This window comes from Cervus canadensis, chromosome 30 (genome assembly GCF_019320065.1).
Source record: "Cervus canadensis isolate Bull #8, Minnesota chromosome 30, ASM1932006v1, whole genome shotgun sequence".
Lineage (NCBI taxonomy): Eukaryota > Metazoa > Chordata > Mammalia > Artiodactyla > Cervidae > Cervus > Cervus canadensis.
The window spans coordinates 3759619-3784958 of NC_057415.1; the positions used below are offsets into that span (position 1 = coordinate 3759619).

General features: G+C 49.5%; 2 protein-coding genes across 2 annotated transcripts in view; one reads left to right on the plus strand and one right to left on the minus strand.

Moving 5' to 3' along the window:
* The window catches only part of LOC122431618, a 636199-nt gene that overhangs the window by 421586 nt on the left and 189273 nt on the right, over positions 1–25340 (plus strand). The gene's annotated exons all lie outside the window — the stretch shown is intronic.
* LOC122432091 (liprin-alpha-1-like) overlaps positions 1–25340 on the minus strand; it is a 198840-nt gene that overhangs the window by 1986 nt on the left and 171514 nt on the right. The window contains exon 5 of the mRNA XM_043453864.1: positions 4074–4302. Within this exon, the coding sequence (XP_043309799.1) occupies positions 4074–4302 (229 nt within the window). The remainder of the gene's footprint in view (positions 1–4073; positions 4303–25340) is intronic.

Genomic DNA, 25340 nt, shown 5'->3' on the forward strand with positions numbered 1-25340 from the left:
ATTCAGTGTAATTTGCTCACTGTGGTCTACATAACGCACCCCTAGGTCTTCACTAAGAGATGATCTTGTAGCAACCTAGAGCGGTGGGATGGGGAGGGAAATGGGAGAGAGGTCCAAAAGGGAAGGGATATATGTATACCGATGGCCAATTCATGTTGAGGTTTGACAGAAAAGAACAAAATTCTGTAAAGCAATTATCCTTCCATTAAAAAATAAACTAATTAAAAGGAAAAAAAAAGATGATCTCTCCTGGAGTCCCAGCTTTTCCGCTGGTCCCGGGTGTGAGGAAAGGAAAGACAGTGGTGGCAACAGTGTGGGGAACAGATTAACCCCTTCAGGGTCCAGACAGGTCTCACTTACACATTTGGGTCTGTGGTTAAGCCAGGGGAAGTCCGTAGAAACATGCATGGCAAGTATTTTTATAAACAACGAGTGTGTTGTTTTAACCAACTAACCTGTGCCTTTGGAACGGATTCTGTAAAGAATACTGATCCACTGCAGCCCCACAGAAGCTTGGTGCCAACAAAGTGACTCAGTGCAAAATACAGCTGAGCCCGTTTAACAGCGGCTGGATAAACTGCACCCTCCCCTGATCTCTAACAAGAACCCTCAGGCAACAGAAGGCTACAGAGGCTAGAAATTATCCCCACAGAACTGAACAGGGGTCAATCTCAAATTCAAGTTACAATAAGCATTTATAAAAATCAGAAAACAACACAGAACAGAGCGGGGAAGTGACACGCCTGGGTTGACCGTGGACTCAGGGGAGACAAACACCTGCCTCAAAGTCAGGGACCGCGGCCAGCCCCTTCCCCGGGCCTCCTCCTGAGGAAGGGCTCTGGGCCCCCAGCCTGGCCGCCCTCCTTCAGGAGGGAAGCCCGCCCCCCTGGTGCCCACGTGACTAGGATGGGCAGGACCGTGTCCTCACGTAACAGGAGGGCAGAGCAGGTCACAGAGCCAGTGAGCGGCACACCCAGGCCACCAGCCCCAGGCTGACGGAGCAGCTCCGCTGTGCCCAGCAGAAGGGCTCCCAGGCACTGAGCTGCCTGAACTGGAGCGTGGCTGCCCGAGTCCTGCGGGAAGGTCCCCAGAGTGGTCGGTCAGTGGGCTGGGAGCAGGAGAGGGACAAGGACGGCCAGCCCTCGGGGCACTGGACTCCAACAACAGGCGCTCATCCAAGGGACCAGAGGGGAGAGGAAGCGAGCTCCCTCCTGCCGCTCCCTCCATCAGGGATGCTGTGAGGGACACGAGAGCCTCTGGAGGAAAGCGGGCTGGACGGCCCCACGGTTAAGTGTCCAGGCTCTGATCAGACGAGTCTGCACCGCACTGCTGGGTGTGTGAGCCTGGGCACGGGGCCCGGCCTCTCTAAGCCTCAGTGTCCACGTCTGCTGAATGGGGATAACAGCAGCCTGGACCTCACCTGGGTGTCTGCGGGATTAGATGACAGGCTCGGAAAGCACTCGACACGGTGCCTGGCGGGCAGAGTCTCCTGCACACTGCTACCCCCGTCATTAGAGGGCTTCCCCCAAATCTAACACCTATGGCTCTGATTCAGTCATTGCTTTTAAGAAAACACTAAGCGGAAATTCCATGGTGGTCCAGACGTTAGGACTTGGCACTTTCACTGCCGGGACACCGGTCTGATCCCTGACTGGGGAATTAAGATCCCATAAGCTGTGCAACATGGCCAAAAAAAATTTTTTTTAAACATAATAAATACTACTATCTCTATTATAAATAAGCATGAGATGATTAGAAAGCAAACAAGTGGCAGAAAGGGAAACCGTTACAATTGTCTCAACGAATGACCGATTTCCAACAGAACCATCAGCATATTTTAAGTGGTGGGTGAGTTTCAAAACTGCCATTAAAACGTCAATTATTCACCAGTACATAACCACACAGTGTTCATTCACGTGACTCGATAAGCACTCTTTAACACTTCACAGAGAAACAAAGCCATGCTAAATTACTAAATAGTTTACCTTTCGATGATGCTTCCTTAATTAACTAGGCTGATAGACGCATGCAAAGAAATGGAGAGAAACCAGGTTGATTGCGACTTTGAAGATAAAAATGCAAGAATCAGTATAGGCAAATACAGGAAAGCAAAAATGATGGCAAACCTATAAGTGACATTAAGACTTAGAGAACAGTAGCTGGAAACAGAACTTTTTTTTTTTTTTTTTTGACCACAGAAGTTAAATAAGCTATTCAAGATTTACTAGAGAAACACTATAAATTATTACTCAGGAAGATACAATTCTGTTACAACATCGTGATTTATTAAAGCAGAGCATTCTGTACAACAAAGGGCCTCAACAGCTGTCTGTTCTCAGCCAAACTTCTCTATAACTTATTTCTCTTAATAAAAAACATGTTATAATTTCAAATAGTAATTTAACTGATGAGGAAGTTACCATAATACCTATTTTAACACTGAACAAATCTCACCACCTATTGGACATTAATGTAAAATCCTTACCTAGAATTTGATTTAAAACTTCTGAAAATAAATTCATTAAAGCAGGTACCCTATGAAAATGTGTAAGAATGAAAGCTAGCATAATAGCAGGTGGAGTCTTCACATTTGATGAACCATAGAAGATACTTTGTAAAAGAGTCTAGTAGAGACATTAACCATGCAAAAGCTGATGAGATTTACAGTCTTAAATACAAGCACCAACACAGAAAGGAGATTGTGTCAAAAGCCCATTAATTCGACACTTAGAGGATCATTTCTTTATGTAAGCATACTCTCATTTATAAATTGCACAGGTTATGTAGTGTATGATCCATCTACATTATGCTTGTAACTGCATAGTGATACAATAATTCAAACTTACTGCTATGGGGGAAAAACACCATTTAATGAGCCATGAAGAAAAGCACAAACACGACTAAAGGGACACACGCTGTGGACACAGAACTGCTGAGACCAGAGAAGTGGGAGGACGGGAGGGGAGATGGATGGGGAAACTACAGCCTGGGGTGGGGGGACGGGAGGCTGGGGTCTGGATTGACGACGGCTAAACAGACAACAGGATGAGACAGGAAATCCAAATGAAAGCAGACACACCGTCAGAGAACTCCAACAACAGGGACAAAATATACACAACTGTTCTTTTACAAATACTCGGAAAGAAATCAAGCACGAAACCACAGAGAAATCATCAAGAATTTTAAATATCAACTAATTAGCCAAAGACGCAAATTATAAAAAGTGTGTCAAAAGACCACAAAATGGACTAGTTACCACTTCACATGCATCTAAAATGATTCACACTTAATTTAATGATATGCTGACTAACAATGCAGCTAACATGAAATGGGTGGTAACAGAAAAAAGTGATAATACATGTGCAGGTACAAAGCAGAGGGTTGTAAACGTGATTTCATGAGGTAAACAGCAATGCACTCAGAAACCTAAGCTACACATGCAAGAAAGCTGGAACATGCGCTTTAGAGCCGCACACTCTGTCACCAAAAGCCCTAGGTCGTCATCCCGTTTTCAGACTCGGGAGAGTGAGGAAGCCCAACTTCTTCCCTGGGGCTCTCGGGCCCCGGGCTTTGAACGTGGTTTCACACGCAGAGCGGGCCTGAGTGCGCGGCCAGGTCCATCAGCAAGCAGACCAGTTTAGATTTTTGGTTTTCTTCCCACCGCATGCCCTGCACCGTGCAGCCAGGCATCCCCAGTGGAAAATGTGCTGCACGGTTTTCACACGCCATGAGAACTGCCATGAGAACTTTCACAAAGTTGTCTGCTCCCTGAGAACAGAAATTTTCCTGCAGCTGCTGTGCCCAGCACAGGCCAGGCCCAGCTTTACAGAGGCAGGCTCTGGCTGAGCTCATGATGACGTGCTAAGCCGGTGGTCCAAATATCAAGACTAACTGGTCACTGTGCGATTACGGAATGATTAAAGACTAGGCAGTTTTAAAAATCATAGACCTCTGAGTGTGGAAAATGTACCTGATTTTCTTCTGGGTACAAAGACAAGAAAACAAAAAACAAACAAAAAAAGAAAACCAGTATGCTGGGGGAGGGACGTGGCAGGGAGGAGGCAGACACATACCAGAGGCATGAAGCCCAGCCGGTCTATGTTCCGTGCTGGCCTTCGACGCCTCATTCGGGGCGTGGTGGGCACACTGCTGGGCGGGCAGGAGCTGGCAAGCGAGGAGGCGAAATACAGGTCGAGGGAGCTCACTGATTTAAAACGACGAAGGCTGCCTGAGCTCGCCTTGCCCACCCTGCTCTCAGTCTCCTTGGCCCGCTGCTCGGTGTTCTCCTCTTCTTGGATCCACCTAAAAGAGAGCAAAACTCGTCACCTGCCTTTGTCAGCACAGGAACGTGTCTGGACAACAAATTTGGGCTTGCATTCTGTGTCATGATTAGCAAATTCCAGCAACAGTTGCTCAATTAACATCGCAGCAAAAAGGTTCGACTTTCCCTCTTTTGAATATTCTCAAACTTAGTATAACTTAGCATTGAGTCTTACAAACTGGCCCCTGATCATTCACGTTTGATTTGACTCATTTACTCTAACATTCTGACGGGGCCTGGGTGGCGACTCTCTCCCTGTGAGGAGACAGCTGAAGTGGACAACCTTCAGCATCCCTGCTCTCAGGGCTGAGGTGCACATCAGGGCCTCGAGTCTTTTCCACTGGGAATCAGGAACTCTGCACCATCAAAACAGCGATTCACAAACAAGCTTGACTTTCTAAACACAAATCTCCAGACCAGATGAAGTGCTGAGTTGATCTTTTTTTTTTTAAGGGTGTATATGTACCAACACATCACTTGATGAAGTTCTCCCCCAGGTTTGTGAGAGTTTCTGGATTCATGTCAATGTGCCGCATTCACCTAGAATTTACGGTGACGGCTCTTCTCCCCTAATGTGTCATGGATGATTTTATATAGCAGTTTAAGTATTAGATTATGCATATAAAATGATTTTTTTAAAAAAATACAAGATTCTTGCAGGTCGTAACCTCTCCAGTTTCACTACTTATATGTCCTGAAAGATTTTCACTGGTGACAAGTTGAAGGACAGAATTTACCATTTATATCAAGTCAACATATTGCATAAGGAAAAATCACTTTTACCTGACAACGTGCTGTAAAAATAGAAACATTAATATGTTAACCATTCCATATTTCCTGCGGGGACGGGGAAAGACAACCTTTCTGAGCTCGTCTGTGCTCAAACACGGCCCAGAAAGCAGTCTGTGTCGGGGCCAAAACTGCAGGCGGCACCACCTGCGTTTGCTGGTTGTGCCGCTCACCCCTGCCTTCCGCCTGAACCCCCCGCGCTCGGCCAACAGGAACAGGCACCTTGACCTGGGCTGACGTGATGAGAACAATCCGAGCAGCAGCTCTGCCGGGTCCTGCGCAGGGTCACCGGCCCGCGGCCACTCTGAACGGAACCTCAGGACAGGAGGCACGGCTGTGCGGGTGTGGCCCAGGCAGGCCTCGGGGCCCCCGGCCGCCCGGCTGCACCCAGACCCAGGGACCCTGCTCACCACGAGGCGGGCCTTCGGATTCTATCCCACTTTGTAAACTGTTATAACTGCCAAGACGGTGTCTAAAGAAAACATCTTAAACATACTGATGAGTTGAGAAAAACTCAAACACATGTCCTTGGACCAGTGTCTTACAAGAAGCCAATCTTCACACTGTGTTAAGTTAAAAAGGAAACTGCGGATCTGAGGGGAATTTGCCAACCCCAAACCTCAGCTTTTCTGTTCCAGGTGCTTCTCACCAGAGCGTGGGAGGCTCCGAGGGACACACGAGGGCGAACCCTCAGTGCTGGTGAGTTCACGGGCCACAGGGGACACTGCCTCGGCACGTCTCCCACCTTGGGGCTCAGAGATGGGGGGGGACACCCCACAACACCCCCCGCCCACAGAGTGCTGACACCAGCTGTGGACAGAACGCCCTGGCTGACTCAGCTCTCTCATCAAGGGCGATCTCAGAACTGAAAATCCTTGAAGCAGGCCTGTGGTCAGTGTTCTCACCATGGAACACTCAGACTTCTTCTAGGACAAGACAGCTCCTCAGAGAAGCCCAGTTTCTGGGGAGCTGAGTTTGGGCACACCCACCGGATCTCTTGGTTGGTGGCGTCCAGCTTCTCCTGAAGAATCGCAGGAAGAGTCCTGGCATCAGCCTGCCCACTGGGCGGCAGCTGAGCAGCCGAGCTGAGGAGGGTGACCCCGTCGCCCTCGCCGTCAGACACGCCTTCGTCTCTTTCGAAGGCCTGGGCCACGGTGGCCGGCACGCGGACCTGCTGTCTCAACTGAAATAAAAGGGGCCGAGTCACTGTGTGTTGATGTGGGCATAAACGTAAGTGCACTTCTTACTGTATACTCACCTGATGACATGGCCACTGTAACAGAATACACCGAGTGTCTCTCATTGATCTCAACGACAATGATCTCAATCTGCTTATTCACAGCTTTAAACTCTCAGTTTGAGAGGGAAAAAATGTTATCCTAAAACCATTCTATTACCCAGTTTTTAATTGCAAATTGATAGCCAGAAGATAATAAATCTTGAGACATTTATGCCAACTAATACTTTTAACTGGGGGCTTCCCAGGTGGCTCAGTGGTAAAGAATCCGCCTGCCAATTCGAGAGGGCAGGTTGGATCCCTGGGTCGGGAAGATCCCCTGGAGTAGAAGATGGCCACCCACTCCAGTATTCTTGCCTGGGAAGTCCCAGGAAGAGAGGATGTGTTGGGCTACAGTCCACAGGGTTGTATAAGACTCGGATAAGGCTGAGTGTGTACTCAGGCAATGCTGTTAAACCATATAAAACTCTGACTTCTTACAGAAAAACTGTATTTACAAGAATTCAAGAAGCTCAAAAGTCCACTAGTTCCATAAATACGTGCATCATCCACCTGACCAGGCAGCAAGTGTACAAATGCAGGCCGGCCAGGTGGCTGGTACCTTCTCGTCCAGGGCCTTGTGGTGCTCAAATAGAAACTTCAGTGCCCTGAGCACTTCCACCTCGCTGATCATGCCGGCTGGGGACTGCGCCTGCTGCTTGTCCACCGTTATCTGGAGGGATGGTACGTACCGGGAAACGAGGAGCTCCAGGTGTTCCAGCAGCAGCTGCAGGGAGGGGTCAAAGGAACACCTTCAACCTCACACTTGAATTCAGGGCCGAGAACTCCTCTCAGCCTCACGCTAAAGCCAAAACCATGCTAAGGCACGTCGGAATCCCGCCAGTTCAGTCTAAAGTTAGAGTGGACTTCCCCAGTGGCCCAGGAGTTAAGACTCCACACTTCTGCAGGGCTCATGGGTTTTAATCCCTGGTCGGGGATCTAAGATCCCACATAAACTGTAGCATGGCCAAAAATGGAAGTTAAGAGAACTCCCCCCTCAAATGTACTAAAATTACATTAGCTCTCATCATAAATTTGAAGCAAACTATGAGAACCCCAAGCTGATCCATCTTGGTCTGCCCAGTGGGAAGATGTGAAAAATGACTTGAAAACCAGACAGACTTTAAAGACAGCAACACGGAGCCCAGCGGTGAGCCCCGCGGGCACAGGTCAGCACAGGAGACTCTGCCTACTGACCCTAGTGTTGGTCCTCTCTGCTTTCAGCTCAGCAATTTCTTCTTCCCTGGCAAGAAGCTGCTTCCGGCACACCTTCAGTTGTTGACGAGATGTTGCCAACTCCTAGAAAACAGTTAAATGAGGAAGTAACTAAATGCAAACACAAATGAAAAAGAGAGCGAGACCGTGAAGGCTGACCCTATCAAGTCTCTCCAGGCTCCACACAAAGGATCTCCCTGCCCCTCCAGAGAAAAGGGGGTCTGCTGACCCCAAGACCACACAGACAAGCACAACTCAGACTGGCCTTCAACCTCCACCTCGACCTGGCAGGCACGCGGAGAAGAGAACCCGGAATTCAGCCTGCCTTCTCCAGACCCAGGGAAGTCTGAGAAACTTTCCTAAACATAAACCAAACAACAAAATGGATAACAGATTCTTAAACGACACGCAGACAAGTGACCTAGGACCCCTGGGGAGAGTGAAGAAGAAAGGGAAGATCTACAAGGCCACCAGGTTTTGGAGTGTTCCTCTGGGAAACAGGCTGATGGCACACCAAGGCCATCTCTTAGCCTGACTCCACTGAAGTCACCCAGTCATTCAGTAAACTGGCTAAAATGTTAAATTCGTGTTATATGTATTTTATCACAATTTGTGTGCACGCGGGGCCATCCATGTGGTGAACTTGCTGAAACCAAACCACAATGAGACATTCATTCTTCTATTTTTCTTTGCACAAGTAAAAAAACCCTGGCTTACATATCCCCCACTACATACTGGGTATTCAGCACCTAGAACACTGCCCCAACACTTGTAAGAGGCATGTAGTAGACATGTGAAGCCATGAGGGTATATGTTATACACGTAAGCAGTAGGTACCCATTATTAACATGCTGGACACACTGGGGTGTGTGCTTTGTAAGACGGGAGACATTAAGGGGCTTAGCCTTTCTGCTTCAAGGACTGACTCTCTAGCTCGATCCAGATGCCCCAGAGACTGTTCCAGCCAGTGTATCCCTTCTTGTGGGGCCCCCGCCCATCCTCCAAGCAGCACCTGCACAACCTCTAACAAAGTCAACCTGCTGGGGTCGATCCTGCCCACGAAAGCCAAAATGCCCTGGCCGGCAGGGCCCACGGCCATGCTAACAAATGAAACACAACCCCAACGCTTCACCGAGTGAGGGCCAATCCGACGGGCCCAGTCCCCAGCTGCTCTCACCTCAGGACACTCTGCCTCCAGGACTTGGGCGGAGGCCAACTTCTTCGTCTTCTGGGCCTTTGCTTTGGGGTTGCAGCATTGGAAAAGCGCCCATAGGCGGGCCCTTCTGCGACCCATCCTCGTGGATGGGGGCAGCCCCCCACTCGGGGGCAACCGCTGTTTCCCAGGCAGTTACCTCAGCACCTCAGCTATCACCACCGATCTCACACTACAACCGCCGATCTCACACTCTGCTCTCACACACCGCTCTCACACACCGCTCTCACACACCGCTCTCACACACCGCTCTCTCACACACCGCTCTCACACACCGCTCTCACACACCGCTCTCACACACCGCTCTCTCACACTATGACCACCAGCACCAGCGTCTCAAGAAGAAATGGCACGAAGGCTCTGCCTCCAGCACGTCTCCCAGGAGCCGGGAACCTGGAACCCACTCCGTCACAAGGGGCTCCGTGGTAACAGGGGGGCTGGGCTCAGGCCCACCATCAAGGGTGCAGAGAGGGGGAGGGGCTGCCGAAAAGATGGCAGGTGAGTGTGGGGTGCGGGAGAAGGAAGGCCGTGCCCACCGCTCAGGCCCAACGTCAAACATGACCCTGCAATGTACTGGGTCACAGTCGAACCGAACAGTATATACTGCTTCAGAAACCACCACCGCTAGGAATGAGCACATCTTCTCAGGGGGCTTCTGCCCGCTCCACCCCCCAAACAAGCCTGCAGTGAGGCTACTGAAAGGGCACCCCTGAACTCAAGGGAGTCCCCAGAACCCATCCCGGTGAGGAGGACTCACCGCGCTGGCTGCCCCTCACTCTCACCCCGAGCTTGGTCCTCCCTGACTGGCTCCCTCACTCGAGCTCAGCAAGTGCTTGACCAACTTCGCTCCAGGCACTTTCAGTGAACCCACAGTGGGGACAGGGGTTCCGTCAACCTGCTGCAAGCTCGCCCTCTTCACTTCGACCCTGGGCTGTCAGACGACTCTGCCCCGTGGGGGCTGCACGGTGGAGGTTCGGGGTGTCCCTGCCTCGAGCCGCGACAGCCAGCACCTCCCAGACCCCGCCAGAGGCTGCCCTGCCCTCCGAGCCCGAGTCTCCCACTCCCTCTCCTGGCCCCACTCCCAGCCTCGCGGCTCTCCACTCGCCAGGGCACAGCCCACACTGCTCCTGGCTCAGCCCGGACCGCTGCGGTCACTTGAGGACTCAGTCCCCAGGGTGCTTGGGGTCCTATATCCATGCATCTCAGCAATGACAGACTCTGGAGGAGACACAGTACAGTTTGGGGTCCCGCCTGCAGTTCACCCTGAACACGTTCTCTTGTTTTCGCTTTATCTACTGGAGTTTCCTGAGATGTCTTTTTAAAACCTCAAGTGTTGCTTTCAAAAAGACTCTAAAATCACTGTGCTCAACTTTGAGATTAAAATCTTCACTTTCAACCTTCAAGTGAAACTGCAGAGAAGACTAAAAGCAGTCATTTTTTCAAACTGAAAAAGAAAACCCGCCCGTGACCACATCACAGAATACAGGTCACACAGCCCCTCCCTCCTCAGCCTTCTCCTCCACCGCCAGCAGCCGGTCATCGCAAGGCCTGCCCTGGGCCGACACGGGTAGGGGAAGCGGGCAGATCGGCTCCTCGACCCCCAGGCGGAGTGGGCCGCTTGCTCCACCTTCTTCCCAAGTTCAAGTGACACTGAAACAGCGCGGGCAAGCCGGGGATTCTGATCAGAAACACAACCGTGGGTACTAAGCAAGGACCACTTCTTGTTTTCCCGGTATCAAATAAAGATGATCAATATAATTACTGTGACTTTTACATGTGGCTTCAGATGACAGAAGACACCCAGGGCTTCCCCACTTCCAGTTACAGATACAAGCAGCTTGTGGGTCAGCCTACCAAGAGCTAGAAAAGCTAAATATAAAAGAGGTCCTTCAGTTTAGTTCAGTCATTCAGTCCTGTCTGACTCTATGCGACCCCATAAATAGCAGCATGCCAGGCCTCCCTCTCCATCACCAACTTCCCGAATTTACACAAACTCATGTCCATGGAGCCGGTGATACCATTCAGCCATCTCATCCTCTGTCATTCCCTTCTCCCCTTGGCCCCAATCCCTCTCAGCATCAGGGTCTTTTCCAATGAGTCAGCTCTTCACATGAGGTGGCCAAAGTACTGGAGTTTCAGCTTCAGCATCAGTCCTTCCAATGAACACCCAGGACTGATCTCCTTTAGGATGGACTGGATGGATCTCCTCACAGTCCAAGTGACTCTCAAGAGTCTTCGCCAACACCACAGTTCAAAAGCATCAATTTTTCGGTGCTCAGCTTTCTTCAGAGTCCAACTCTCACATCCATACATGACCACTGGAAAAACCATAGCCTTGTCTAGATGGAACTTTGTTGGCAACGTAATGTCTCTGCTTTGTAATATGCTGTCTAGGTTGGTCACAACTTTCCTTCCAAGGAGTAAGCGTCTTTTAATTTCATGGCTGCAACCACCATCTGCAGTGATTTTGGAGCCCAAAAATAAAGTCTGACACTGCTTCCACTGTTTCCCCATCTACTTCCCATGAAGTGATGGGACCAGATGCCATGATCTTAGTTTTCTGAATGTTGAGCTTTCAGCCAACTTTTTCACTCTCCTCTTTCACTTTCATCAAGAGGCTCTTTAGTTCCTCTTCACTTTCTGCCATTAGGGTGGTGTCATCTGCATATCTGAGGTTATTGATATTTCTCCCGGCAATCTTGATTCCAGCCTGTGCTACTTTCAGCCCAGCGATTCTCATGGTGCACTCTGCATGTAAGTTAAATAAGCAGGGTGACAATATACAGCCTTGACGTACTCCCTTTCCGATTTGGAACCAGTCTGTTTTTCTATGTCCAGTTCTAACTGTTGCTTCCTGACCTGCATATAGGTTTCTGAAGAGGTGGGTCACGTGGTCTGGTATTCCCATCGCTTTCAGAATTTTCAACAGTTTATTGTGATCCACACCGTCAAAGGCTTTGGCATAGTCAATAAATCAGAAATAGATATTTTTCTGGAACTCTCTTGCTTTTTCTATAATCCAGATGATGTTGGCAATTTGATCTCTGGTTCCTCTGCCTTTTCTAAAACCAACTTGAACACCTGGAAGTTCACAGTCGATGTATTGCTGAAGCCTGGCTTGGAGAATTTTGAGCATTATTTTACTAGCATGTGAAAGAAAGTGAAAGTGAAGTCACTCAGTCGTGTCTGACTCTTTGTGACCCCATGGACTATAACTTACCAGGCTTCTCTGTCCATGGGACTCTCCAGACAAGAACACTGAAGTGGGTTGCCATTTACTTCTCCAGGGGATCTTCCCAACCCAGGGATCGAACCTGGGTCATTCGTATTGTACACAAACACTTTACCATCTGAGCCATGAGGGATCTACTAGCGTGTCAGATGAATGCAAACATGCAGTAGTTTGAGCATTCTTTGGGATTGCCTTTCTTTGGGATTGGAATGAAAACTGACCTTTTCCAGTCCTGTGGCCACTGCTGAGTTTTCCAAATTTGCTGGCATATTGAGTGCAGCACTTTCACAGCATCATCTTCCAGGATTTGAAATAGCCCAACTGGAATTCCATCACCTCCACTAGCTTTGTTCGTTCGTAGTGATGCTTTGTAAGGCCCACCTGACTTCACATTCTAGGATGTCTGGCTCTAGGTGAGCGATCACACCATGGTGATTATCTGGGTCATGAAGATCATTTTTGTACAGTGCTTCTGTGTATTCTTGCCAGCTCTTCTTAATATCTTCTGCTTTTGCTGGGTCCATACCATTTCTGTCCTTTATTGAACCCATTTTTGCATGAAATGTTCCCTTGGTATCTCTCATTTTCTTGAAGAGATCTCTAGTCTTTCCCATTCTGTTGTTTTCCTCTATTTCTTTGCATTGATCACTGAGGAAGGCTTTCTTATCTCTCCTTGCTATTCTTTGGAACTCTGCATTCAAATGGGAATATCTTTCCTTTTCTCCTTTGCTTTTCACTTCTCTTCTTTTCACAGCTATTTGTAAGGCCTCCTCAGACAACCATTTTGCCTTTTTGCATTTCTTTTCCATGGGGATGGTCTTGATCCCTGTCTCCTGTACAGTGTCATGAACCTCCATCCATAGTTCATCAGGCACTCTATCAGATCTAGTCCCTTCAATCTATTTCTCACTTCCACTGTATAGTCATAAGGGATTTGATTTAGGTCATACCTGAATGGTCTAGTGGTTTTCCCTACTTTCTTCAATATAAGTCTGAATTTGGCAGTAAAGAGTCCTTAGGCAGCCACAATCCAAGATGTCAAACTAAAGGGAAGCTCAGTGAGGGAGCTGGAGTCTGAGAGGGCTGCTCCTTCCCTCGGGGCATCTGAATAAAGCTGACTCTGTGAAGAAAAGGCAGGGAAAAAGTCAAACAGAGGGGACTGGCTAACACAGCTCTGGGCGGTTCCTTGGGCTGGGAAGACAAAAATTCGAGTGCAGGCCTGACATGTCAGTCCGGATGTTAGAGATCAAGCTCCCCAAGAAAAGGGAGGCACAGAAAACGTACCCAACCCTCTGCCCAAATTGGCTGAGCGCTGAGTATCCATCACCTCGTGGTGCTCAGAAGACAGACAGTAGGCTTCAGGACCTGTCGAGAAGTGGGGGGACTACAAGGAGATTCAACCAGTCCATCCTGAAAGAGATCAGTCCTGAGTGTTCATTGGAAGGACTGATGCTGAAGCTGAAACTCCAGTACTTTGGCCACCTCATGCAAAGAGTTGACTCACTGGAAAAGACCCTGATGCTGGGAGGGATTCGGGGCAGGAGGAGAAGGGGACAACACAGGATGAGATGTCTGGATGGCATCACCGACTCGATGGCCATGAGTCTGAGTAAACTCCGGGAGTTGGTGATGGAGAGGGAGGCCTGGCGTGCTGTGACTCATGGGGTCGCAAAGAGTCGGAGATGACTGAGTAACTGAACTGAACTGAATAATATAACCTCAAAATATCAATACATAAATACTGACAGAAAGAGAAAAGGACTAACAGCCACGTTCATAATCGCAGTGGGAGACGATAAAGACACATCTGTCATGGAACTGGGCTCCCTGGGACGTAGTCACCTGCACCCATGAAGTACCTGAAATGCAGCTGGCTCTACAATGCGATGTGCTGCAAGCGTGAAACACACACTGGAGTTTAAAGACGTAGCATGAAAAAAAGAACAGAAAAATATTTCGTTAGGTTTTATCATGTTGATTATACACTGAAATGATAATCTTTTGGGTGTGATAAAATAAAATATATTACAGATAATTTCACCTACTTCTGCTTACTCAACGTGGCTACTGAAATCTGAATTGAGAAACCTGACCTAACTGATATGCACGAAACACTGCATTCCCCCTGATACATATTATTTTCTAGAGCCCAAGGAACATATAAGAAAATGAATATATATTGGGCCATTAGGAAAGGTTGAATTATTTCAAAGGACTGAAATAATGCAGGGTATACTTAGGGACTGCAATGGGATGACGATTTATGTGCCCTCAAACTTCACCCTGCACATGGAGATGATACTAGGAGGCACGGATTCTGGGAGGCGTCAGGTCAGGAGGGAATGGGCCCCCGTGCTGGGAGGACAGAGAGAAGCAGGCAGTCTAGGAACCAGGAAACAGGCCTCACCAGACGTGGCACCTGCTGGTGATCTTGGGACTTCCCAGCCTGCAGTACTATAAGAAACAACTTTCTGTTGTTTAGCAGCTAGTCTATGGTATTTGTAACAGTAGCCCAAAAAGACTAAGATGGGGCTCTTCAAGGAATTAAGCTAGGAATCATAAAAGGGTCACTAGAAAAACCTCCCCAGACATTGGGAAGTTACATGACATACTTCTTGAAGAATTTCATGAATAAAAATTTTTAAAAACACAATGAAAATTAGAAGAGACTTTTCCATAAAAGATAATGAAAATCTGCCTTATTCAAACTTGTGGGACGCAGCGAACTGTGTTTAGAGGGTTACTTAAAGCCTTAAACACATATACTGGAAAAGAAGGAAGGCTAAAAATCAATTAAGCCTCTAGCCCAAGAAACCAGAAAAAAAGTATAGCAAATGAAACACAAGGCAGATGGAAGAAAAAGGAGCAGAAAATCAGGAAACAAAAAGCCAATATGAAATTTTTTAAGCAAAGCCAAAAGTTGGCTCTTTGAAAGGACTGATAAAAATGAAAAACCCCTAGAGAAACTGATTAAGAAAAAGAGAGCACAAATCACCAGTATCAAGGTTTTTTAAAAGGGGAGACAACACATCTTGCAGATAAGAAAGATATTATGAACCACAGTTCACTTACTATTGGAGAGTCTGCTGGCCTCGATCAATTCCTAGCAGGGGGGATATGCTTTACCTAAACAGATCCGAGAAGACATACAAAATCAGAAATTTTTATTTGCATGAAAAAAATTAAATCTGAAATAAAAGCCTCCCCACAATGAGACCAACAGGTGTTGCCAATCAATTCTTCCAAAAATCGAGGGAAGAAAACAGCAATCTCCCAGGAACTCTCGGGGTAAACAAGAAATATTCTCCACCTTGTTTTATAAGACCAGCATAAGCGTGATACTAAAACTAACAAGGAAAAGAAGTACAAGAAGGTCAAATTACTGACTCTGAGGACAGATGAAATAATCCTAAATAAAACACTAACAAATACAGTCCAATAAAAGGAGAATATATCGAGATCAGGTTGGGATGGTTTTACAATCACAAAATTTTTTTAAAGTTAAATTACCAGATAAAAGAACAATCACCTGACTGTTTCAAAATCTGCAGAAAATAAACTGAAGAAAATTTAATGTAATAATTTCAGTTCATGACTAAGAAAAAAGTCATAGCAAACTAACAGGAGAATTTACATATTTTGATAAAAATATCTACAAAAAAGCTAATACCATAGGTGATGGTCAAATACTGAAAGCTTTTCCTCTGATAATTGTCAGGAAACCTCTGGCCTTTATTAATTAAGAGGAGAGGCACATCTTTCCTGGGGCTGAGGAATCCAGGCATTTCTTTTTTTAGTTTCTGATTATGGAGATAAGTATCCTCTTCTCTCTTTGGTAAGGATCGCCTTGTGTCTGGTAGGGATCGCCTTGTGTCTGGAATTTTAATCTTTATCTTTGCTGAGAATAACTACTTTGTAAGACAGTATATATGCGCATGCCATGTGGATTAAAACAGCTTTGCTCCATCAGAGCTTTGGTCCCCGTGTCTTTCTTTCTTTCTTTTTTTTTCTCTCTCTCTCTCTGGCTGATTCCCTGGAGCTCGGAAGCCCGTTATGTAACCCAGGGAATGTTAGCCTCTTTACTTCCTTCCCTCTCTCATCGCCGACTCTGGACCACCAGGTTCCGCCATTAAAGGACCAACAGATAATGGCAAAGAGACAAGGACACTGGTTCTCACTACTTCTGTTCACCACTGTACTGGAGATCCTCGCCCGTACAACAAGGCAAGAAAAAGAAAAGGCTTATCACAGTTGGAAAGGGGGGGAAAAGCACTTATCTGCAGACATAATTGTGTATACATAAAAAAATACAATAAGAATTATTTGAAATAAATGGATTGAAGAAGTGAATATAGAAGTCAGTTCTATCTCTATATATTAGGCATTTATAATTGCACTGAAAATATCAAGATATCTAATTAAAAATTAGATAGAGCAATTAGACACAGAGCAAACTATAAACTTCTAAGATAACTTAAAGAAGATCTAAAAAAATGGAGAGCTACATATATACATTGTATTCATGGATTATGCTGCTGCTGCTGCTAAGTCGCTTCAGTCGTGTCCGACGCTGTGCGACCGCATAGACGGCAGCCCACCGGGCTCCGCCATCCCTGGGATTCTCCAGGCAAGAACACTGGACTGGGTTGCCATTTCCTTCTCCAACGTGTGAAAGTGAAGTCACTCAGTCGTGTCCGACTCTCAGCGACCCCATGGACTGCAGCCTACCAGGTTCCTCCGTCCATAGGATTTTCCAAGCAAGAGTACTGGAGTGGGTTGCCATTGCCTTCTCCATGGATTATAAGAACAACATTAAGATACACACACACACACACACACAGAGTTAACTATGTCACGCGATGCGTGTGTTGGGCAATCATTCCATGACGTCTATGGGCATCAAGTCATCACAATGTAGACTTGAAATACACACAAACCATATCTGTCAATGACTCCTTAGTGAAGCTGGGGTTCTAAAATCAGCTCCTGGCACCTGGTAGCTGGCAGGTGTGGAAACCCGGGGTCACGTGCAGGCTATACATACACTTAATCACAGGTGAGACCTGAAGCAACCCAGCAACTCTCCATTTTTCTTTTTTCTCTGTTCCCCTTGCCATTTGTGTTTAACAGACTCTCAGTATCGAGTGAGCAGGGTCAATGCAGCAATAATCTTTCCCCATCTAAGGCATGCACATGTAACACCAGCAGTCTTCCCAATCGCCCCAAGATAACTGGGGTGCCGCATCACAAAAAAGCAAGGAAACACGACATTCCCCGGGACAGAGCTGCCCGACGGCAGTGGGGACTATGGTCCACCAAGGGGACCCCCAGGGGCTAGGAGCCCACACTGGGCCCCCCAGCTTGAGGCCACACTTGCCTTTCCACCATTCTGAAGGTCCTGGCAGAAGAAAGCCAGGCCACGGAAGGGGGGTGGTGTGGCCAGGCCGTGGGACTCAGGGCAGGACTGACTTGGGTCTGTGCTGGGCTCCACGTCCAGTCACTACCCTTGAAGTGTACAAAGTTCTTGGGATCACTGTAGGTTTGTGGCAAAAAGCAATGGAGCCAAAGCCACGTAGGATGGCTTTTCAGGAAAAAACCTCACTGAGGATTCACTCAGCGCCAGCCTCGGGCCCTAGTGAGATGCAGACTCCTGGTCATCCATGGCTATGTCTGCAGCCCGCCAGGGCAAGGGGAGCCTCCTGGACACCGGGTGCCACGTGGGGTTCTTCCCCCACTTTTAGTGAAGGGCTGCACCCGCCTGGATGACCCCGGCTTATCCCTCCACCTCTGATGCGGAGGCCCCCGTGCCTCCCATGACCGGAGGATTCAGCCTCTCCCGGGGCCTCCGTGTCACTGCACAGACCTTGTCCACGCAGCCCCAGCAGGCAGGGTGAGGCCTGTGTGGAGCCTCCCAGGTCGCTGGCCTCGCTGCCCACATCGGGGCCATGCAGGAGCACCACGTGTCCACTGAATGAGTGGATGAGGGCCCTAACAATGACAGTGATGACGACGACAAGGAGGAGGTGAAGGGGGCTGAGATCCAAGTGTCAGTCCCTGATTCAGGCCTCTGTGCGTATGAACTCATTTAACCTCATGACAAGGTTGTGTGCGTATGGCGGGGGGCGGGGATGGCAGGTCCTGCCACTGTTCTCACCTCGGAGCCGGCAAGTTCACTCTCGGTGTCCAGGGGCGGCTACAGCCACTGGCCACAGACTGGACAGCTTTAACACAAATTCATTCTCCCCAAGTTCCACCGTCAGAAACCTGTGATCAACGTGTGGGCAGGACTGAACTCCCTCGAGAGGCTCCAGGGGAGGGTCCCTCTGGCCTGGTCCAGCCCGTGGGGTCCCCAGGCCTCCCTGGGCTTGTGGCCACATCACCCCAACCTCTGCGTCTATCTGCACAAACCTTCTGCCCTGGGTGGCTCTGTGCTTCAGATCCCCCCTCTTCTCTTCCAAAGACACCTGTCATTAAATTTAGGGTCCACAAGCATCCCAGGTGATCTGGTGCAGACGTCAGTAACTTACTTCCATCTGCTGAGACCTTTCACCGGAATAAGTCACCTTTGCAGGCTGCAGAAGGATGGACGGCTTTCAGGGCCACCACTCAGCCTACCACACTAGTCATAAAGCCACAGGGGAGAGCCTCACTGGGCTTGGTGCAGGGACTTCGAAGAAGCAGGACTCTAGGACCTCAGTCCCAAGGCTGCCTCAAGAAGACAGCTAGGGTCAGGACACTCGGGCACAGCGACCAGATAAGCAGGGCTCAGAGGTATGCTGGAGGGCTTGGGGCTCACCTGCAGGGAGCCTGGAGCCTGCCATGACGGCCCAGGGCCGGGGGACGCAGCACACAGGTTTGGGAATGCACACATCCCAGCACAGACGAGGGGAGGCAGGCCCGGGGGCTCAGGCCAGGGGAGCCCAGATCGTTCTGCTGCCCTCAAGGGGCAGGTCAGAAGGGCACAGGAGGGAGCCGTGGTTTCAGCGACCTGTGTCGCAGTCGGTCTGCTCCTGTGTTGTCTCTGAGAGTGACTCAGCCTCTATGAGCCCACCTTTTGCTCCTCTGCAAAATTCGCCATTCGTGACTTGCTTCACAGGTGGGGGTAGTTCCTGGCGCTCTCAGCACCCCCGCCCAACCCGGTGGCTGAGGCTTGCTGCCTCTCCATGACCTTGAGGCCGCTAAGACCACCCCTGCACAGACTCTCTTTGCAAAGAAGCTGGAAGGTGCTTCACCTGCCCTAGGAAGACCTCTAGCCTGGGGGCTCCTGGGCAGGGCTGACCACATGGCGCGCTAGGAATGACCGTGGATGGCCCCATACGGCCAACCCCGTCTTTCCTGTTAGAGCCCAGGTTTATTTTTTGTGCTCTGCTCAGCCGCACGCAAAGACCCAAAGTACATTCCCCCGAGTCCGTGGAGATTTCTCTCAATGGTGGTCAAGAAGCAGTGCCGGGCCAGCATTGCTGGGAAACACGCTCCGCTGTTTACGTGAGCGACAGGGTCCCTCCCAGAAAAACAGGTGGCAGGATCGGGAAAGGGTCGTGGGACTCAGTGAACACACGGGATGTCCTCGTTCTTACACACATGGGAGGTTTTAAACCCTGGCGCCCAGCCTGACAGCAGTCTGCTCCTGGTGCGAAGAAACCGAGAGACACCGGTCCCCTCCCCTAGCCGGATACCCCAGAGTGGAGGCTTCTGTCCAGACCGGCCACTTGGGTGGGGAGTCTGGAGGCCACAGAACCGCAGGGGCCTCGAGCCTTGGCGTGGGCGTGTGGAGAGCCAAGGGGCCCGGGGAAGGGACAGAGTTAGGGTCCTTGCAATGGACTGCCACCAAAGGCTGGACAAAGACAAGAAATAAAACAAATGTCACACCTTAATGTTGCTAAAGAGCCAAGAAGGCCCAGAACAGTGACCTGGACTGTGCCGTCCAAGGTGCAGAGGGGATGGGGAGGCTCACCCAGCACAGACTGGACGGGGTTAAACCTCCACTCCCGGCTCAACTCACAGGAACGGAGACCCCACCACAGTTGTTCCCGGCACTTTCCTTTGAGAAGGAAGAAGGGAATCACAGAACAAGCAAAGACGTCCCCGTGGGGGATTCCTGGTGCTCGAGGACCCCAGGGCCCCTCTTCGTCCCCTCGGCTGCCTGAGCCTGCGTGTTGTACATGACGGTCACCCGTCTCCGCTGAAGGGCGGGCTCCGAGGTTGTTGGAAGGTTGGCCTCAGCGAGGCTGAGCATGGGGTCCCTAGCTGCCCCCAGAGGGCTTCCGGGCAGCACACATCCCCAGCCCACCCTGGCCCCACAGCTGCCGCCCACCCCAGAGGGCCCCCTCACTGCCATCAGGGAATTAGGGGGTGCCGAGAGCTGAGGCCCGAGGGTGCTGGGGGCCTCCACGGCATCCTGTGTGCACCCCTCCCCGGCTCACGGTCCAGCTGTGGGGAGCGTGTGTACACGGCAGGGACACACAGACGGCTCCAGAGCACCGCCCGGCCAGGAGGCCCCGGAGCCCCGGGGGGAGGCCTGGGCCGGACGTCTGACCGCTTCCCCGCCTCTGTGCCCTCAGATTCCTCAGCACCAAGGATAACCCCACCGCGGGAGGGCCTCTGAGGCCACGGCTGCTCTGCGGGAGGGGTTGTGTTCGCCTCGAATGTGCTCAAGGCACGTGATGCCCAGTCAGTCCCTAATGACCGGGCGCACTCTTGGCAGCCCTGGGGCCTGCATGCTCTTCCTGTTGGCACCGGGGTCCCTTGTGGGTGTGAGCTGGAAGTCTGGTTCCAGGCTGGATCGGTCTGCTCAGGTGACCGACGTGCCCCCAGGAGGGACAGCGTCTGGCACGGGGTGGGCCTCATCATGCTTCTCCTGATCGGCGCCAGGACCGCCCTCCTTCCAGTCCCAGAGGTGGAAGACAGGGGCCCTTTCTCGGTCACCTGAACGTGTCATCTCACGGGAGTCCAGCTTGATGATATCTGGAGTGATCCAGGAGGGCCGGGGGGACAGTCCCCCTGCGGTCTTTCCCCGACCTCTGGCCGCATCACCGGCTTCACTTTAATACTCGTGGACGAGGGGGCAGGCTGGGACCGCCACTGGGGTCTGACCCTGGCTTTCTCATGCCCGCCCTCCACCTGGACGACTCCCAGAGGGGACAGGAAAGTGCTCAGTCCCTGGGCAAGGGTCGGCAGGGAGGCATTTCTGCACCGTGGTTCCTGCTGACCACATCTGCACCGCCCGGGAGGAGCTGCTGAGGTTACTCGGGCGCGGTCACATGGGGCGCTGGCATAAGCATGCCTTCGACACATCCTGGACATGGTACCCTGACTGTCTCCAGTGAGCCTGGACGCAGAACGCGCTGTCTGAACGAGCTGGGGCCGCAGGACTGGCTGGGGCGGATTTACCCCACAGCTCTTGGCACAGGGTCTGGCTCCCAAGGCCTGGCTTGTTGAAGGAATAAAAGACATGTATTCAGTCACAGGCCTACGTTGATGATGAGTGGGTAGATTACTCAGATCCAGCCTCTCATGGAAAACAATTAAAAAAAAAAAAAAGTATCACTCACTAAAGTTGCCGAAGACCTGAAAGACCCAGAGGAGCAACTGCCCAAGATGGGGAGTCTAACAGAAGACCCTTCCCTCCGGATGGATTTGGACTCCCAGGAGACGACACTTTCAGATGACCCAGAAAGGGCCTCCCTCCTCCAGACCCGAGAATTACAAGGAAGGTGGTGCTGGTGCCAAGCAGGAGAAGGAGCGGGTGAGGACCCCAGTGAGTCCAGGCATGTCAGCCTGTGACCTCGGCTCAATGTGTTCCTATCCATAATGCCCTCAGATGAGTGGAGAATGCAAGTGCCAAGTCTTTCTGGATAAGGGCAACTTCTTCCTAGGCTTGGGAACTGCCCCACGGGTTATGGAAGGGTGGTGGCCAGTGGGGAAGAGCGCCAGGCCCACCAGGATGAAAGACAGCTAGAGGAGAACCAGCAGAAGTGACCCCCTCAGCTTGGGATTCTGAGAGGATTAGATGGTTAATAAAACTAATAAAGCTCTCCTTGTTTACAGAAATAAACCTCAAGATAGAAAGGTCCTTCAAAGGACAGGAAACCATTAAAAAATGGACACAGCCAACTTGGAAAAGAACCAAACAGAACGTGCAGAAATAAAAAAGTGTCATAATGAGAAGCGAAAATAGAAGACACTTTTGAAGACCTTGACATCTTCAGGAAAGGGAGACACGTGGGCACAGAGCTGGAGCATGATGATAACGTATGCAGCCCCCTGCCCACTCCCTGCTCTCCAGGAAGAAAACCCAACCCTGATCTGTAGCTGGATCATGTGCCAATTTCCATGGTGTAAATACTCCCGCCGTGGCCTGATTCATGTACTAAAGGGTTTACACCTGGCTGGCAGAGTTCCCGAGGAGCCAGAAAGAGTCCCTTCAATCTATTTCTCACTTCCACTGTATAGCCATAAGGGATTTGATTTAGGTCATACCTGAATGGTCTAGTGGTTTTCCCTACTTTCTTCAATTTAAGTCTGAATTTGGCAGTAAAGAGTCCTTAGGCAGTCACAATCCAAGATATCAAAATAAGGGAAGCTCAGTGAGGGAGCTGGAGTCTGAGAGGGCTGCTCCTTCCCTCAGGGCATCTGAATAAAGCTGACTCTGCGAAGAAAAGGCAGGGAGAAAGTCAAGCAGAGGGGACTGGCTAACACAGCTCTGGATGGTCCCTTGGGCTGGGAAGACAAAAATTCGAGTGCAGGCCTGACATGTCAGTCCGGATGTTAGAGATCAAGCTCCCCAAGAAAAGGGAGGCACAGAAAATGTACCCAACACTCTGCCCAAATCGGCTGAGCGCTGAGTATCCATCACCTCTTGGTGCTCAGAAGACAGACGGTGGGCTTCAGGACCTGCCAAGAAGGGGGGTCCTGGGAGGCACCCCAGACTTCCAGACGGAGATGCTGGAGGGCTCCTCCCTGGGGTCAGGGAGGGAAAGTGGGTGATGGCTGCTGAGACTCAGCTTACAAGGACCCCCCAGCCTCAAGGCACTCAGGCCCTGAGTGAACAGAGAGCTCTGTCCCCACTAGAGGTCTGCATCAGAAGAAACTCTGGAGAAGACAGCATCACCAGAACCTCTAGGGTTTTCCAAACATAATGTCCAACATGCAACCAAAGAAGCAAAAGAGGGTGTGACAACAAACAGCACCAAGAGAAATAGAACTGAAACAGATCCAGAGGTGTCAGTTGTATATCAGCATATCACAGGTATGCTAGAGGTATCAGATGCAAACTTCACCAGTTCAAAAATATACCTGACAAAAGGAAAAATTTCTGAGAATCAAAACCGATGCTAGAACTTTAAAATAACAGTGACCGAATTTAAGAACTCAGTCTCTGGTCTTAACATCAAATTGGACACAGCTGAAGAGAGGATCAGTGAACTGAAGGATGGATCAGTTAAAAATATATATATAAGAGGGAAAAAAGTTTAGAACATATGGAAGGAGCCCGCTTGTTAAACTATGTTGTTAAAAACTATAAATGAGGCCCCTCATGGGAGAGAAAAGACAGAAAGGGGAATAAGAAATGCCTCCAGGGGTTGAAACTAAAGAGCCTCTTAATGAAAGTGAAAGAGGAGAGTGAGAAAGCTGGCATAAAACTCAACATTCAAAAAATGAAGGTCATGCCATCTGGCTCCATCACTTCCTGGCAAATAAATGGGGAAACAATGGAAACAGTGACAGACTGTATTTTCTTGGGCTCCCAAATGACTGCAGATGGTGACATTAAAAGACGCTAGCTCCTTGGAAGGAAAGCTATGACCAACCTAGACAGCACATTAAAAAGCAGAGACATTACTTTGCCGACAAAGGTTCATTTAGTCAAAGCTATGGTTTTTCCAGTAGTCATGTATGGATGTGAGAGTTGGCCCGGGAAGAAGGCTGAACGCCAAAGAATCAATGCTTCTGAACTGTGGTGTTGGAGAAGACTCTTGAGAGCCCTGTGGACTGCAAGGAGATCCAACCAGTCCATCCTCAAGCAAATCAGTCCTGAATATTCATTGGAAAGACGGATGCTGAAGCTCCAATACTTTGGCCACCTGATACGAAGAACTGACTCTTTGGAAAAGAACCTGATGCTGGGGAAGACTGAAGGCAGGAGGAGAAGGGGATGACAGAGGATGAGACGGTTGGATGGCATGACCGACTCGATGGACATGAGCTTGGGCAGGATCCAGGAGTTGGTGATGGACGGGGAGGCATGGTGCGCTGCAGTCCATGGGGTCGCAAAGGGTCAGACACGGAGTGACTGACTGACTGACAGGGGCGGGGGCAAGAGTTGGCTGGAGAATCAGACCATTGACTCAAAAATGAAAACCACACATTGGTTTCAGCAGCTCTGCGGGTGCCTAAGGCAAGAAGAAAATATTCAAGGGCTCAGAGGAAAAAGGCGAGGCTTTTAATGGCACAGCAACCCTGAGGGCTGACATTTCAAGAACAAGGAAGTCAGGAGATAATGGACTGGCGCCTGTGAAATGCTGAAAAACAAATACCAACCAACCTGGAATTCTATACCCAACAAAAACACCCTTCCAAAGTGAAAGCAAACTAAAGACTTTTAGGGCAAATGGAAATGAGACAGCTCATCACCTGCAGACACGAACTAAAAAATATTAAGGCAGTTCTTTGGGAGAAAGAAAAGTAGTCTCTGACGGAAGTATAAAAAACAAGTAAAGACCAACAGTGAGGTAACAGTGAGGGTAAATATTAACTCTATGATGATGATAATGCCAAAAATATACCTAAAATTTTAAAGGATAACAGTGACAAGGAGGAAACAGTCGTGTCAGGGAGGCAGTAAAAATACTAAGTTAGACTTGAATGTAGAACACACGCTGTATCTGCGAATGTACACCCGATCACCTGACAGAGGCGTACAGACCTAGAAAAACACTTCATCCTTCTAACAGAAGGCACGAGACAAGGACACAGAATAGGTGGGACGAGCAGAAAACAAACAGCAACATGGTACCTACACACTGAAATATCAAAATTATAAACAGAGCAAATACTCTCATTGAAAGATAAAAAGGGTCAACCTGATTAAAATTAAAACCATACACTATTCACAGAGGTACGTGTTAAGATGGAAGACCACAGACAGGTGAAAGTAAAAGATACCCAGGCAAACAAGGACAGAAAACTGATGTGGCAATATCAGTGTCCAATAGTGTCTAAAGTAAGAAGCATTACTAGCAATAAAAAGGAGCATCTCATACTGATACAAATTCAGTCCAGCAAGAAGATGAAG